The sequence below is a fragment of the Lampetra planeri genome, chromosome 10 (genome assembly GCF_965212315.1).
Source record: "Lampetra planeri chromosome 10, kcLamPlan1.2.h2, whole genome shotgun sequence".
NCBI classification, from domain to species: Eukaryota; Metazoa; Chordata; class Hyperoartia; order Petromyzontiformes; family Petromyzontidae; genus Lampetra; species Lampetra planeri.
The window spans coordinates 1,944,172-1,960,370 of NC_136116.1; the positions used below are offsets into that span (position 1 = coordinate 1,944,172).

The 16,199-nt window shown below is 55.5% G+C and overlaps 1 protein-coding gene across 1 annotated transcript in view; it reads right to left on the minus strand.

Moving 5' to 3' along the window:
- Positions 1-16,199, minus strand: part of LOC144721124 (low-density lipoprotein receptor-related protein 2-like) — an 86,006-nt gene that overhangs the window by 39,459 nt on the left and 30,348 nt on the right. The window contains exons 19-29 of the mRNA XM_078598519.1: positions 15,387-15,579; positions 14,131-14,256; positions 10,824-10,954; positions 9,341-9,478; positions 7,405-7,686; positions 6,073-6,315; positions 5,639-5,758; positions 4,966-5,082; positions 3,962-4,390; positions 2,776-3,024; positions 593-804 (exon numbers count right to left, since the gene is read on the minus strand). Coding sequence (XP_078454645.1) covers positions 593-804; positions 2,776-3,024; positions 3,962-4,390; positions 4,966-5,082; positions 5,639-5,758; positions 6,073-6,315; positions 7,405-7,686; positions 9,341-9,478; positions 10,824-10,954; positions 14,131-14,256; positions 15,387-15,579 — 2,240 coding nt within the window. The remainder of the gene's footprint in view (positions 1-592; positions 805-2,775; positions 3,025-3,961; positions 4,391-4,965; positions 5,083-5,638; positions 5,759-6,072; positions 6,316-7,404; positions 7,687-9,340; positions 9,479-10,823; positions 10,955-14,130; positions 14,257-15,386; positions 15,580-16,199) is intronic.

Sequence of the window (16,199 nt, forward strand, 5' to 3'; positions counted from 1 at the left end):
TGTTAACGCCACCACCACCACTGTTAATGCCACAACCACCACTGTTAACGCCACCACCACCACCGTTAATGCCACCACCACCACTGTTAACGCCACCACCACCACCACCACCGTTAACGCCACCACCACCACCACCGTTAATGCCACCACCACCACTGTTAACGCCACCACCACCACCGTTAATGCCACCACCACCACTGTTAACGCCACCACCACCACCACCACCGTTAACGCCACCACCACCACTGTTAACGCCACCACCACCACCACCGTTAATGCCACCACCACCACCGTTAATGCCACCACCACCACTGTTAACGCCACCACCACTGTTAACGCCACCACCACCACCACTGTTAATGCCACAACCACCACTGTTAACGCCACCACCACCACCGTTAACGCCACCACCACCACTGTTAACGCCACCACCACCGTTAACGCCACTACCATCACCACCATCAACACCACCGTCAGTCACTACCACCATCAACACCACTACCAACACCACTACCATTACCACCACCGTCACCATCGTCACCAACACCACCGCCGCGTCACCGCATGCGAGGAGTGTGAGTGGGGGCGGCACCAGCGTGCGGTTGTGTCTCGACAGCGAGGAGCTCCACAGCTGCCCGGCGACCGAGTCGGCCCAGAAGAGACGACCCGAGGCCCAGTGGACGTCCAGGCCGACCAGGCCGGCCGCGCCGTCCACCAGCGTCTGCAGCGCCGGCGCTGCCGAGCCCAGCTCCAACTCCAGCACCGAGTGCCGCGTGGACACCAGCAGCAGCGCCGGCCCGGGACCTGCCATCACGGGTGAAGGACACCACCACGACCGCCACTGTCACCGTCGCCGTCGCCGATCGACGCTCGTCCATGGGGTAATGAACGAGCGAAGCAACCGAGCAGAGCGGCGAAGTCGCTGCAACTTAGATTATTTTTGATGATGATGAAGATTCCAACTGGTGTCGTACAGCCTGTGTGGTGATAGAGGTGGATGGGCAGAGATACTCAGCTGACACCACTCAGACCCTGGGCTTTCCCTCGTCAGGCGCAGCGAGTTCTCCTCACAGTCACCAATGATTGGACTCCCTGTCACTTCAATTTGGCTCATTCCGGTTGAGAGAAGGAGACGCGTCGGTTTGACCGGCGTGTGCGGCAAAGGGCAAATGAAAGGTGTCTCCCGACTCGTGTGGATTAAGGGGGTTTCGGTGACACGTGGGGGTCGCTGCTCACTTAACCACATGTCTGCACAGTTGTTGGCTGGGAGGGTGGGACGCGAAACACGGCGCCCCCGACCAGTGCGTAAATGCTCAATAGTAATCTTGACTTAAAGCTTTCATGACTGCAGAAATATTCGTTTTCTATCTACGTGACTTTACCGAAAGAGTATGTTCAATCTTCTTGGTTCTTTCGGTAAAGTCACGTAGAAGGGAAGTAATAAAATAATAAAAATAAAACATAATAAAATAATTCTCACAACGTTTCGGCCACAACGCAAGCAGCCGTCCTCAGGTGAAAACCAGGTCTGTCGAGGCGACAGCGTCTGAATGAAACAGCACCATGCTTGGAGCATATATTTAAGCTGGGTTGGAAGGGGGGGAGAGGGCGCCTTGACAAAAGAATTTGCATATCAAGAGGAATTTAGCATATTCATGGGAAATGCAGGTATGTGATTAGTACTACTTATGCCCGTGCATTATGCAGGATTAGCAGCATCAAAGGGATGGGATATGGGAAATGCAGGTAAGTGATTAGTACTACTTATGCCCGTGCATTATGCAGGATTAGCAGCATTAAAGGGAGGGGATATGGGAAATGCAGGTATGTGATTAGAACTACTCATGCCCGTGCATTATGCAGGATTAGCAGCAATCACATACCTGCATTTCCCATAAATATGCTAAATTCCTCTTGATATGCAAATTATTTTGTCAAGGCGCCCTCTCCCCCCCCTTCCAACCCAGCTTAAATATATGCTCCAAGCATGGTGCTGTTTCATTCAGACTCTGTCTACTTAACAGACCTGTTCTCCACCTGAAGACGGCTGCTTGCGTTGTGGCCGAAACGTCGTGAGAATTATTTTATTATGTTTTATTTTTATTATTTTATTACTTCCCTTCTACGTGACTTTACTGAAAGAACCAAGAAGATGAATCCCTGCAGTCACGAAAGCTTTAAATCGAAAAGTATGCTCAATAGTATTAACAAATTACGTTTACAAAGCACCTCGCTGCTTATATGAATAAATCCGCTGTTGTCCGAGGGGATGATGTCCAGGCGCTAATGTCGAAAACCGAGAGCACGAGAGAACGGACGACACGCGTCGAGGCCGGGTTGAAACTCCGCCGTTGTCTCCGGATGACGAACAACACCGGGCACGGCTCTCGCTCACACAGCCGGGGCGAGCAGGGCAGCAGATGGCACGGGCACTGAGCGCGCATTTTACCAGTTAAGGCCCACTGAGCTACTCAGCTCTTTTACAGAAGCGAACTCGCCACAAGCGATGGCCCAACAAAGTGACTTATCACGGTCGACTATAGCAGCCACATACTCTAAAACACACGCGGAGAGAAAAATCGGAGGACCCCGAGAAAAATGCATGCGACCACGTGGAGAACACGCAAACTCCAAATATACAGCAGGCATCAGGTTTGGGATCGAACCCACGACCCCCTGTATACCAGGCGAGGTAGTAAACATCTCCTTGCCACCGTAGCGCCGCGACACCAAGGCATCGCGGCCACCGCACCTCGGGCAGTGTCCCGTGCTCACCCGTGGCCTTGCAGGAGCGGCCGTCGGGCTGCAGGACGTAGCCCGGCTCGCAGTGGCAGCGGAACGACCTGCGCCGGTTGATGCAGCGCTGGCTGCAGGCGCCGGGCGTCGCGCACTCGTCCTCGTCCACGCACGTCTTGCCGTCGTCGAGCAGGCGCAGGCCCGGGGCGCAGGCGCACTGCGCGCCGAACGGGCCCTGCACGCAGACGTCCGAGCAGCCGCCGGAGCTCACGGCGCAGTCGTCGCGGTCTGCGAGCGCGCACGCACGCGGGCGGGGGGGTCGCGCCATTCACTCCGCACGCGCACGGCGCCGGCAGCCGCGCTCGACGCTCAGCTTTGGCCATCGCTTTCCTGTAACCTCACGTCGGGCTATTGATGTCACGACCGCTTCAACTCTGGCAGCCCCGAGGGGTTAATACTTTAATTGGCGGGGGATATACCTCTCACACAATATTTCCCAGATCATCGGTAGAGCGGAGAATGCACGCGATATACTGGATGTGGTGTGCCGGCTCTTCACTGTCCAGGACAAACCCGGCTGCAATGAAGCCCTGCACATCAGCCCATCTTCACGCACAATCACTTTCCATTTCGCTCAATAACCTCACTCACGTTGGTGACGCAGGGCATCAGTGCCGGATTATCCTAGTAGCAAAAGTAGCTACAAATGCTACGGGACCCGCACTTTCAAGGGCCCCGCGCTAAATGCTTTCAAGCTATCAATTGCGGTTCAGTGATTCTGCACTTGCTCTGTTATTATAATACTATACTGCCATCAACTTTTATGAACGACTGGGTGTTTAATGTTAGCGATTTGTCGTATTATCTGGCTGTATAGCAAATGAAAAACTACAATTACTTTACTATGCAAGTAAAAAAATAAAATAAAATAAAATTGTTTTAATATTTATATATTTTTATTTAGGGCCCTTGTATAACATATGCTACAGGCACCGCACTAGCTTCATCCGGCACTGCTGAGCATCGTAGGATGGCAGTGGACTCGGAAAGATGCCGGAGAGCTCTGGCTGCGAGCGGTGCTGCTGTGGCTCACATTTGCACTGCTGCTGCTTCTGCTCTTACTGCTGCAGTTACTGTTGCCGCTCTCACTGCCGCTGCTCTCACTGCTGTTGTTACTGCCGCTGCCCTCACCGCCGCCGTCAAGGCCGCGCGCCGGAACACTCACTGCACAGCGGGGACTCGTCGGCCCCGTCGGGGCAGTCCTCCTTGCCGTCGCACAACCGCTCGTGCGCCACGCACACCCGCTGCCCGGGGCAGGCCCACTGGCGCTCGGCGGGGCAAGCGAACGCCGGCGTGGGGCAGCCGCGCTCGTCGCTCCCGTCGCGGCAGTCGCGGTCGCCGTCGCAGCGCCACGCGGCCGACACGCACCGCCCGTCGTCGCAGCGGAACGAGGCCCCCAGGGGGGCCCCGTCGCCGGCGGGGTCGCCGCCCGAGGATGCCGGGGGGCAGGTGGGGGGCGGGGGGCAGCCGACGTGCTCGTCCGAGTCGTCGTCGCAGTCGGCGTGCCCGTCGCACTCCCACTCGCCCGGGAGGCAGAAGCCGTCCGCCCGGCACTGGAACTCGGCGCGGAGGCACCGGCCCGGCTCGCGCGTCGCTGCCGCGTGCGTGAAGTTGTCCGGTGTTGCGCGCGTGCGTTAGTGTGCGTGCGATGTGCGAGCGTGTCACGTGTTTGGGCGCGTGCGTGCAGCATTGGTGTGCGTGCGTTGTGCGAGCGTGTCACGTGTTTGGGCGCGTGCGTGCAGCGTTGGTGTGCGTGCGATGTGCGAGCGTGTCACGTGTTTGGGCGCGTGTGTGCAGCGTTGGTGTGCGTGCGCGTAGTGGCCGCGAGAGGGAGAAGCTCACTGTTAGCGAGCGAAAGCAAACGCAGTCCACGAAGCAGATAGCTCCTTCATCCACGATTCATCCTCTCATACAGGTCACCGGCTCAGTGGCCTCGGCCAACAGACACCGCGGCTGTCGACATTCTTGTGCGTAGACAACATTATTTCGTGGACGTGATTGCGTATAAACATTCTTGCGTAGACAACAGTGTGGGTGGAAGGAATTCGTGCATGGTGGCGTTATCGTGTACATGGCAACAGGGTGAACGTTACTGCGCGTGAACGTCATTGGCGAGAGAAGTGGCGATGATGAACACGGCCGGCGTGTCGCTGCGGGGAGGATACGTACGGCAGTCGCGCTCGTCGGAGTGGTCGTGGCAGTCGGCGACGCCGTCGCACCGATTGCGCAGCCTGATGCACTGGTCCCCGCTCGCGCAGCCGAACTGGGGGAAGCTGCAGTTGTAGCCTGGGTGGGGACGGCAAGCGCCGGTGGCGCGTTGGACGGCAGCGAGGGGCGGGCGGGTGGCCCGTCAATGTCGATACCGCGTGAGGCGGACGTCGTTCACTTTGGGATACGCGGCACGGCCGGAGCAGCACGGCAGCCGCTCGCATTGTTCGCATTCGCAGTATCAGAATCCTTGTTTACCCTGGAGAAATCCGATGAGCTACAAAAGCTCTTTTTCCACAGATGTCCAGTAAGGGGCGGGTCAGAATTTACCAAAACCAACAATATAAAAATACGAGGAGTGCGATGTATAGGAAAGGTAAGCAAATCACGACAAATAAATACGTAAAGTACATGAAATGTCTATTTTAAAAAGTAACTACAGCAGCAGTAACTTTACACCGTACGCACATACCGCGTGGGCGTAAACAAATGCACAAAAACCAAACCGGGTCACACTGCACACACGTCCCGCTCTGTCTCACACACAGGGGTACCAGTGTCACTGCCGAGGGGCCCTCTGCCTCATCGTGGGAGCGAGGGACGGACCAACACTGGGGCAGCGAGCGCCACTCACTGCAGCCGATCTCGTCGGAGCCGTCGGAGCAGTGGCGATGTCCGTCGCACACGAGCCACGGCGAGACGCAGTGTCCCTCGGGGCAGCGGAGCGCGCCGGGGGCGCACGTCACGGCGTAGGCTGCGCGACGTTCAGGGAGGGGAGGGCACGGGGAGTGAGCGCGCGGTGGGGGCAGCTCTGACGTCGGTGACGCCGACGTGAGCGCTCACGGTTCGTGCGCTTCGCGAATCCACGGGTTCGCGGCGGGCCGTTCTCTAACGCGAAGGGGTCGCCCCGCTCCGTGAGAGTTCCCCGTGAATTCTCCATCGAGTGCCGCCGTGACGCCAATAGCACGATCGGGATGAAGTTGGCGAAAATATATATATTTTTAAGCCGTGTCAAGAAAATTCCAAAAATTCAACAGAGCTGTGAGCCGCCGCCACGCCGTCACTCACTGCAGTTGCGCTCGTCGGAGGCGTCGCCACAGTCGTTGTCGGAGTCGCAAACCCAGGCGGCGGGCACGCACTGCCCGTTGAGGCACGCGAAGTGCCCGTCCGGGCACGAGGCCGTCCCCGGCGGCGAGGGGCAGTCCAGCTCATCGCTCCCGTCCCCGCAGTCGTCCCGCCCGTCGCAGCGCCAGTCCGCGGGGAGGCAGCTCCCGCTGGCGCAGCGCGTGGCCAGGGGAGAGCACGTCCCGTCTGAGCGCGAGTGCCGCCCCCGGCGTCCGGAAACGAGGACCGTCCGGAACACGCAAGGAGGAGGGCAGAAGGAAGATTTTACTATTAACCATTTTTATTTTACCAGGTGAGGCCCACTTTTTTTTTTGAAGCGACCTGGTCATAATTGATGGCTCAACAAAGTGGTTCATCACGTGCGAATTTACAGCAGCCAGGGAAACACCGGAGGACCTGCAGAAAAATCCACACGACCATAGGGAGAAACTCCAAATATACAAACATCAGCGTCGGGGTCGAACCCATGACCTCCTGTATACCAGGCGAGGTAGTTAACATCTCTCCAGTGTGGCGCCCACCTCTCAACATATGCAGCCACACTCACTGACACTGTTAGCCAGTCGGTATTGCCACTCTCGTACAGCCACAGCTAAGGCTTAATTTACGTGTCAATATGGGATACTACTCTTAAATGTTAATATTCCATGCATATGCACCATCACAATCAGAAGAATCACAATGTTCATTACTGAGGACAGCTTCACTGAATCTCAGGAATTACTCTTTGGTTCTTTCGGTAAAGTCACGTAGAAAGAAAATAAATTACATTAAAAAAGAACCAAAGAGTAATTCCTGCAGTCACGAAAGCTTCAAATCAAGTTTGAATCTCCGGTCTTGTCTTGTCCTCATGTGTGTGGCTATTGGCCCAGTTCTATTCAAAATTAGTTGTTGGCAACTTGGGAGGTTGCCCAGATCACCCGGAGAAAGCACACACGATGAGGAAGCTGCTGCCATACCGCCCCATATTCTGGTCACCGTGTAAGGAAGCATACAGCTATGTTTTCATCGTGAAGAATGCAATCGTCAGCCACTCGTCACCAAAAGGGAATTTCTGACTCAATATTTCCCAGGCGACTCTGAGAGACCGCAGCAAGCACGTGACAAGAGTGAGTGGAATAGCGGATGAGGTGTGCCGGGTGGAGTCATCGACAACCCGGACAGACCTGGCTGAAACTAATTCTGCTGTGCGTGGGGTAGAGGGTGGTGGGGAGGAGGGAAGGGGGGGAGGGGAGGCCGAGGAGGGGGTGGCGAGCGCCTGGTCCACCGTCGCACCGGCGCGCGTGCAGTTGGCCTCGTCCGTGCCGTCGTGGCAGTCGTCGACGCCGTCGCACACGAACGCCCGTGCCACGCAGCGGCCGCTGGCGCACGGCACGGTGAGGGGCGGGCACGGCGAGGGCGGCGGCTCTTCGGATGGCGCGGGTGCGCAGCTGCGGCGGTCGGCCCCCAGGCGGGCGCCGTACGGGCACCCGCACACGCGCCGCCGCTCGGGCACCGGGAAGCAGAAGTGGGTGCAGTCGCCGTTGGGGTGCGTGGCACTGCTGCACGCGCTGCTGCCTGCACGGGGAGACGCGCGGACGTGCGAAGGAGGGTGGGTGGCTGGTGTCACGCCCCCCCGGCCGCCTCTGTCTCCCCGATGCTGAAGTTTACACGGCGGGCAAGCGTGCGTGCAATCGGAGAGACAGGTGCGTGGCAGCACCCCGCACGCGCACCTGGGAGAGGGCCTGCAGGAGCGCGTGGCGCCGAGCCATCGCTGGCACGGAGCTTGGGAAAATTTGATGCGATTCTCAAATTATCGTTTGCTACACGAAGGGCTCAGATTACAGTTTTCCAGCGCAACGGTTTCGCATCGATTAAATGTCCATTATCACACCGGTACGGGTAAGAGCCCCCTTATGGTCATAAACAAACCATCATCTCTCGCAAAGTGTAATTGGGTAACCGTAGCTCCTTTAAAAAAAAGTCATAATTACTTTTAAATACGTGGGACTCTTGTGTGAGTATGAACCCAGTGCCCCGGCTGATATCAGTGTCAAGCGATATCTGAACCGGTGCACGTGTACGAGGATGTGCTTGAGAGAGTGTACCTGAGAGTATGTGCATGCACGAGCAAGCATGTGTGTGTCCGTGCGTGCACAAGCACACAGTTGTGCATCAGCGTGTGTGTGAGCGTGTCCGCATGTAACAGCGGCAGTGTGGCGGGCTGTGCGCTGGGCTACGAACCCGACGACCCGAATTCGATTCCCGCTCACAGCCAACAACAGTGACGATTATCTGAACCTGTTCTGGGCCTCCCCTAGGTCGACTAAGCCTCAAATGAGTACCTGGTGCGGTGTGTAAACATCACGACGAGGGAGACAAAGGTGTGTGCGTCTGTTCGGGCGCGCACGCGAGTTCATGCAGTGAGGCGCCAGCATGCGTGCGCGAGTGTGTGTGCACATAGCGAAAGGCCGTGCATGGTCATGTGTGCGAGCGCGTGTCTGTGGTGTTTGTAGGCAGGGTCGCAATTAGGGGGGTTGCTGGGTGGGCCCCGCACCACCAAATGCCTCCGTGGCACCACCCGAGTTCACTCTCTAAAGCGGTGAATCGAACGAATCATTATTGGAGTTTGCATGTTCTCTCCACCCCCGTCGCGGGGATTTTTCTCCGGGACCACCGTGTTTTTCTACCTCCGCATTTAAAATCAACGCCACGCGCTTAGGGTATTTGGCCGCTATGAATTTCCACGTGATAAGCCACTTCGTGATAGCCAGGTCGGTTATGGAAATAAGAGCTACGTAGCAGCTCAGTGGGCCTTACCTGGTAAAACAAAAACTAAAAAATCGGGAAAGTCACGTAGGTATAAAATAAAATAATTTACGACGTTTCGGGCGCAACACAAGCGTCCGTCATCAGGTGGGAAAGCATGGTCTGCTGCTGAGGCAGCCTGAAACGTCGTAAATTATTTCATTTTCTACCTACGTGACTTTACCGAAAGAACCAAAGAGTATGGATTCCTGCAGTCACGAAAGTTTCAAATCAAGATTAAAACCAGTTTTATAGTTTTCGTTTTTAGAATCGCCGCCGTGGTGGTCCCCCCAGACAACAACAGCTCTTGCCCCCCCCCCTCGCCATCCGAGCTGAGCCGGAGTTGGCTCGGAGCTGGGTCGGGTGTGCGACTGCGAGTGACGGCGCGTGAGCGTGCTCGCGAGCGCTGTGCCCATGGCCTTGCCTGCCTGCGCGCCGGCGTCGTACACCTTGACGTGCATGATGCTGGCCACGCCGCGCCGCATCACGGTGCTGCCGCCCCCGTCGCTCTTGCGCACGCGCAGCAGCATGCCCAGCCTCCAGTCCGTGAAGTAGATGAAGTCTGGCGGGCGGCACGCGGCGGGGGGGACGTTTCGTCGTCTCTCGATCCCTCGTTGTCGACTTTCAGCAGAGTGATAATTGTTTTTTTACCCTTCTATCTGGCAACAAAACTGACACCTTTTTTACAAGGAGTCATGTTTGCATAAACCACAATACCTGCAGTCGGAATGAAAACAAAAAACTCAAACTCTGATAATGTATGCACTGTCCTTGAAATTGATTGGTCCACACCCGAGACAGCTTTCTTTAGAGCCTAGTCTCTCATGGTGTTGGACCAGATGACGCCAAAAGGCGCACAACTCAAAGACAATGCACCATCAGAGTCAATGCAAACATGACTCCTTGTAAAAAAAGGTGTCAGTTTTGTTGCCAGATAAAAGAGTAAAAAAACAATTATCATATTTTTCTACTGGCAAACGAGGTTCCAATGGTGTTTCAGCAGAGTCTTTAAGAAGTACCCGCCTGCGTTGCGGCGGATGCGATGCCGGTGGTGGCAATGTGGGGAGCGGCGGTGCAGTGCTCGGTGCCGTTGCGCTGTGAACCTGGCCACCCGAGTTCAATTCCCACTCGAGACCAAAACCAGTGGTGAATATTTGAACAGAGCCTCCCCTAGGTCGACTCGGCCTCAAACGAGTACACATGCGCCCTCGTATTGGCGCAAATTTAATTTACACGATCAGCTGAACTTTTGTTCGTAATAATATTGCATTTTGAACTTCCTTTTGGGAGCATTCCTCCGGCAGACCATCAGGTGCGTGTGTGTGTGTGCGTGTGTGCTTGTGTTTGTGTGCGCGTGTGTGTGTGCGTGTGTGTGTATGCGTGTGTTTGCGTGTGCGCGTGTGTGCGCGTATGTGCGTGTGTGTGCGTGCGCGTGTGTGGGGAGCCGTAGTGTATTGGTTGGCGTGCTGCGCAATGAAACCAAGGACCCGGGTTCGATTCCTGCTCACGGCCAACATCGGTGACGAATATCTGAACTGGTCCTGGGCCTCCCCTAGGTCGACTCGACCTTAAATAAGTACTTGGTGCGGTGTGTAAACATCGCCACTCGGGAGACAAAGGTGGCCGGGTGTGGTGCTGGCTACACCACCCGCCTGTGCACCCTGCCAGCCTTCATAGGTGCTCGCTAACAGCACTTACTCCAACAGTCCGTTAAAGGCTATATGGGGTATCTTTGTCTTTTTAATTGGTGAGTAGTAGTGGTGGCGGTGAGTAGTGGTGGTGGTGAGTAGTGGTGGTGGCGGTGAGTAGTGGTGGTGGTGAGTATTGGTGGTGGCGGTGGTTAGTGGTGGTGGTGAGTAGTAGTGGTGGGGAGTAGTAGTGGTGTTGGTGGTGGCGGTGAGCGCTACCGCCGTGCAGGGCGAGGCTGAAGGGGTGCACCATGCGCGAGACGCGGCCCAGCGCCGTGCGGGCGCCGCCCTGCAGGTCGCTGTGCTCGATGCGGTCGAAGTACGCGTCCACCCAGTAGAGGCGGTCGGAGCTGCGCCAGCCGGACACGACGGGATTGGGGGCCGTCCATAAATGACGTCACGCGATTTTGGACGATTTTTGACCCCCCCCCCTCGTCACACGGCGTCACAAAAAGTCAGACCACCCCTCAAATATTATGTTATTACGTCACAAAGCTCTGCCCCCCCCCACAAAACCATATTTCCATTTTGAAAATAAAACATGCTTCAAATCGCTTTAAACTATTGTCAAAGTAGTGCATATTTAATGTGGCGCTGCACTTTGATGTTGTAGGAGTGTTGGTATAACACTTAGTGTTGTTATAAACAGGACCCTGTGGGGTGGGCTGGTAGGAACGAATAACCAAAGAATATAAACATAATGTATTATTACACTTGTTTAGCCAGGGAAGCCCCACTGAGTCTAAAGGTTTTTGTAGGGTCCTGCCAAGTGTTTGCAGTAGGGGGCGATGTTGCTACACCGAATCGGACGATACGAAGGGAGAGTGTGAGGCCTAGTTCTAGGCTTTAGGCCTAGCTGTAGGCGTTAGGCCGCTGTGAGATAATTTTTAATTTAAATGTTTTAATTATTTACATAAAAGCTTTAAATGTAAATGTTTCTATTGAAAAACATCAGGGAATGTAACATTGTTAAACATTAACTCCCTTTCACACACGCGGGGGTACGATACGAAGGGAGAGTTTGAGGCCTAGTTCTAGGCTTTAGGCCTAGCTGTAGGCTTTAGGCCGCCGTGAGTTAATTTTAAATTTAAATGTTTTTATTATTTATGTAAAAGCTTTAAATTTAAATGTTTCTATTTAAAAGCATCAGGGAATGTAACATTGTTAAACATTAACTCCCTTGCACACACGCGGGGGTACGATACGAAGGGAGAGTTTGAGGCGTAGTTCGAGGCTTTAGGCCTAGCTGTAGGCTTTAGGGCGCTGTGAGTTAAATTTTAATTTAAAAGTTTTAATTAAAAGCTATCTGAGGGAATTATAAGGGAATGTTACACTTGTTTAGCCAGGAAAGCGTCACTGAGTCTAAAGGTTTTTGTAGGGTCATGCCAAGTGTTTGCAGTAGGGGGCGATGTTGCTACACGGACGGACGGACAATATAATCTATTGTAGGCTGGTCCACTTCGTTCCTACCAGTACAATTCTATATTTATTTAAAGTTGCGCATTTTGATGTGACGTCACATTTCTCAACCCCCCCCTCGTCACACATCGTCACAAATGTCTGAACCCCCCCCCCCCGGTGCGTGACGTCATTTATGGACGGCCCCTTGGGCGGTGAGCTCAGCCAAAGGGCTCAGCCACGGGGAGCTCCAGCCCCTGCTTGCTGCTGCCCACGGCTGAAAACAACGACGACCCCCAAGCAGCGGTGGCGGCAAGAATGGCGGTGTGGTCGTGGTGATGGCGTTGGTGGTTGGTGACGATACTGGTGATGGTGGCGGTGGTGGTAATGGCAGTGCTCATATTAACCAATGTGCTGCTGCTGGTAGTGGTGAGAAGACTCAGAGCGTCACATGGACCACAGGCCAGGCAGCCGCCACGCAGCGTTGTACGTAGCCAATGGAAAGATAACACCCCTCGAATTATTTCAAGAGATCTCCACTGCCAAACTGGAGGTGGCCAGGTGCATGTGTCTCCTCCACTCTCTCCGCAGCCACGCTATTTCTCATTAAGAGTTGAGGTTGGCGGAGTGTTCGATGACATGTGGTGCTCAGGAGATTACTTACTTTTTGTGGAGGGGGTTGGGGGGCTGATGGTAAGGCCTTGCCTCTTTGTGGCAAGCTCTGCGTTTAATAATAATAACTTATATTTATTTGTAAGGCGCCGTCCACTAATGTCGGCGCCTTGTAAGATTAAGGTTAAGGAAATGCCAAGAAAGAAGAAGCTAAATAGAATAAACGGAATTAAGAAAATGTGTTTTTAGACTCGACTTAAAAGTATCCACATTGTCAGTTAAACGAATTTCCAACGATAGGGAATTCCACAACCGAGGCGCAGACACAGAAAATGCCCGCTCATCCCAGGAATGCAGCCGGGCTCGAGATCTCAACGACCTTGAGGGGGTGTGTGGGTGAATTAGCTCGTGAACATATGGTGGTGCCCGCCCATGCAAGGCTTTGAAAACTAGTAGAAGGATCTTAAACTCTCCTCGTTTCAAGACCGGTTGCCAGTGTAATGATAAGACAACCGAAGAAATATGAAGAAATATGGTCACGTAGCAGCTCCAACTCTTTCTGAGAGCGGGCAGCAATTTACAGCACACAACAACTTCAGTCGGTAGCCATCTGTTAACTGCACCCGGTAATCAGCCAGCCTCCCACTTGCGTCCGCAAGTTCCACCAGCGGAGATGTGGGGAGACGTGGGGAGACGTGGCGAGACGTGGGGAGACGTGGGGACACGTGGGGAGACGTGGCGAGACGTGGGGAGACGTGGGAGAGACGTGGGGAGACGTGGGAGAGACGTGGGGAGACGTGGGGGAGACGTGGGAAGACGTGGGGAGACGTGGCGAGACGTGGGGAGACGTGGCGAGACGTGGGGGAGACGTAGGGGAGACGTGGGAAGACGTGGGGAGACGTGGGAAGACGTGGGGAGACGTGGGAGAGACGTGGGGAGACGTGGGGGAGACGTGGGAAGACGTGCGGGAGACGTGGGGAGACGTGGGGGAGACGTGGGGGAGACGTGGGAAGACGTGGGGAGACGTGGGAGAGACGTGGCGAGACGTGGGGGAGACGTGGGGGAGACGTGGGAAGACGTGGGGGAGACGTGGGAAGACGTGGGGAGACGTGGGAGAGACGTGGGCAGACGTGGGAGAGACGTGGGGAGACGTGTGAAGACGTGGGGAGACGTGTGAAGACGTGGGGAGACGTGGGGGAGACGTGGGAAGACGTGGGGGAGACGTGGGAAGACGTGGGGAGACGTGGGAGAGACGTGGGCAGACGTGGCGAGACGTGGGGGAGACGTGGGGAAGACGTGGGGGAGACGTGGGAAGACGTGGGGAGACGTGGGAGAGACGTGGGGAGACGTGTGAAGACGTGGGGAGACGTGGGAAGACGTGGCGAGACGTGGGGAGACGTGGGGCGACGTGGGGAGACGTGGGGCGACGTGGGGAGACGTGGGGCGACGTGGAGGAGGCGCGAGCGCCGCGGTGACGGCGCTGGCGCCTCCCCTGTGGCTGCGCGCGTTGCCGCACCTCCAGTCGATGGCGAGGCCGTTGGGCCAGCCCAGCGTGGTGTTCACTATCGGCTCCACGTGGGATCCGTCGCACCAGGCCTTCACGATCCTCGCCGGGCGGTTCCACTCGCTCCAGAAGAGGTACCTGATGACGACATCGTCGCCGTTACCACCACCATTACAGTTGTCACGATCGTAATGTCAACGGGCAAACGGCCGCGGTACTCCGCTCACTCTCGAACACAGGGAGCGACTGGGAGGTGCCATGAAGGACCGCAGGTAAGCAGGAAGCCAGCCATGCGGTGAACTGGCGCTAAAAATTGCCCAAGCTCTGCAACCCCCTATATATGAAGATGTGTCTACATGTGGGAGAAAACTGGCGCCAGTTCACCGCATGGCTGGCGCGCTCAGAGAAAACCCACGCATGCGAGGGGGCAACGCTCTATTCCATACAGATGGAACAGCTGCAGTTCACATTTTTGCTGTGCCGCATTTTTCTGTGAGGCAGGGTACGGCTCCTCCTCGACACCCACGGGAAGGGAGTCTTTCAGAACATCTGTGCGGTGATCCGCCAACCCTCCCTGCTGCCTCCACAGTGCCGGATTCCAGAACACGTGCACAGCCACCACCACGAGGCACCGCTGCCTGGCTACGATGATCACATTGCCGTGAGCCACCATCGTCATTATCATCACCTTGCGAGAAAATTGAGACAATGGCTTTTGCCGAGCCATCGAACAAAGACGGTCGCTGCATTGCGCTTCTGCGGCCGTCTGGAACGCTGTTCCTTCCGATATTAGGAAGTCAAAAGAGCTGTGCACTTTTAAATCTCGATTGAAAAAACTCAAAGCTTTAGAACTGCTTTGTGTGTTTAGTTTATTGTCCTTACCCCGCACCTCCGATAAGCACGGCTGGCTACGTATGGTGGTGCGAAAGAAGTTCAACGAATCAATCTTGATGTGAAGCTTTCGTGACTGCAGGAATCCATACTCTTTGGTTCTTTCGGTAAAGTCACGTAGGTAGAAAAAGTAATAGATCACGACGTTTATATCGCCACACAAGCAATCGTCCTCAGGTGGGATGGAGAAACTGGATGCTGAAACAAGTCCTTATATATATTTTTCTACCTACGTGACTTTACCGAAAGAACCAAAGAGTATAAATTCAATGGACTCTACACACATGCCGAGAACACCGTGAGGATAAAACTGGCGAAAAGATTTTTCCGAATGGAAATTCTAAAGAAAACGACGACGTTGTCAGGAAGGGCCTCACCCGGCCAGGGGGTGCACGGCGACGGCGCGCGGCGACTGCAGGCCGGTCACGAGCGCGCGGCGCGAGCGGTCAGCGACGCGCACCACCGACACGTCCCGGCGCCGGCTGTCCGTCCAGTACAGGTTCCCCGAGAGCCAGTCGTACGCCAGTGCCTCCACGCCCTCCACCTGGATCCCCACCAGAACCTGCCGGCCTGGCGTCACCGCGCGGGCGGAGGGAGGGGTTGCGAGTGGCACGCGGCACGATACACGGGATGCGTATCCGCGTGCCAAAGCACACGTGCGCAAAGACGCACACGCAGCACGTGCCAAAGCACACGTGTGCACGAGCGTACGTACATCTCACACACGCAAACCAAAATAAGATGAATATACCCCGTATTGCCTTGACTGACTTTTGGGGCGACTGCTGTTAGTGAGCACCTATTAAGGCCGACACAGCACACTAGGGGGCGGCCGACCACCTTTGTATCCCCACTGTTGATATTTACACACCGTACCAGGCACTAATTTAAGACTTGAGTCGACCAGGTCCAGGCCCAGGACCGGTTCAGATATTCGTCGCAGATGTTGGCTGTGAGTGGGTATCGAACTCGGGTGGCAGGCTTCGAAGCGCACCATGCTGACCGCTGCACCACTGCTCCCCACCAAAGACAAAGATCCCCCACATACTCTGAAGAGACTCTCGGTACAAGAGCTGTTTCGCGAGCACCTATGAATACCGACACGACGCGCGGGGGATTGGTAGGCCAGCACCATGCCGGGCTGCCTTTGGCGATATTGACCACCCATACCAGGTCCTCATTTGAGGCCG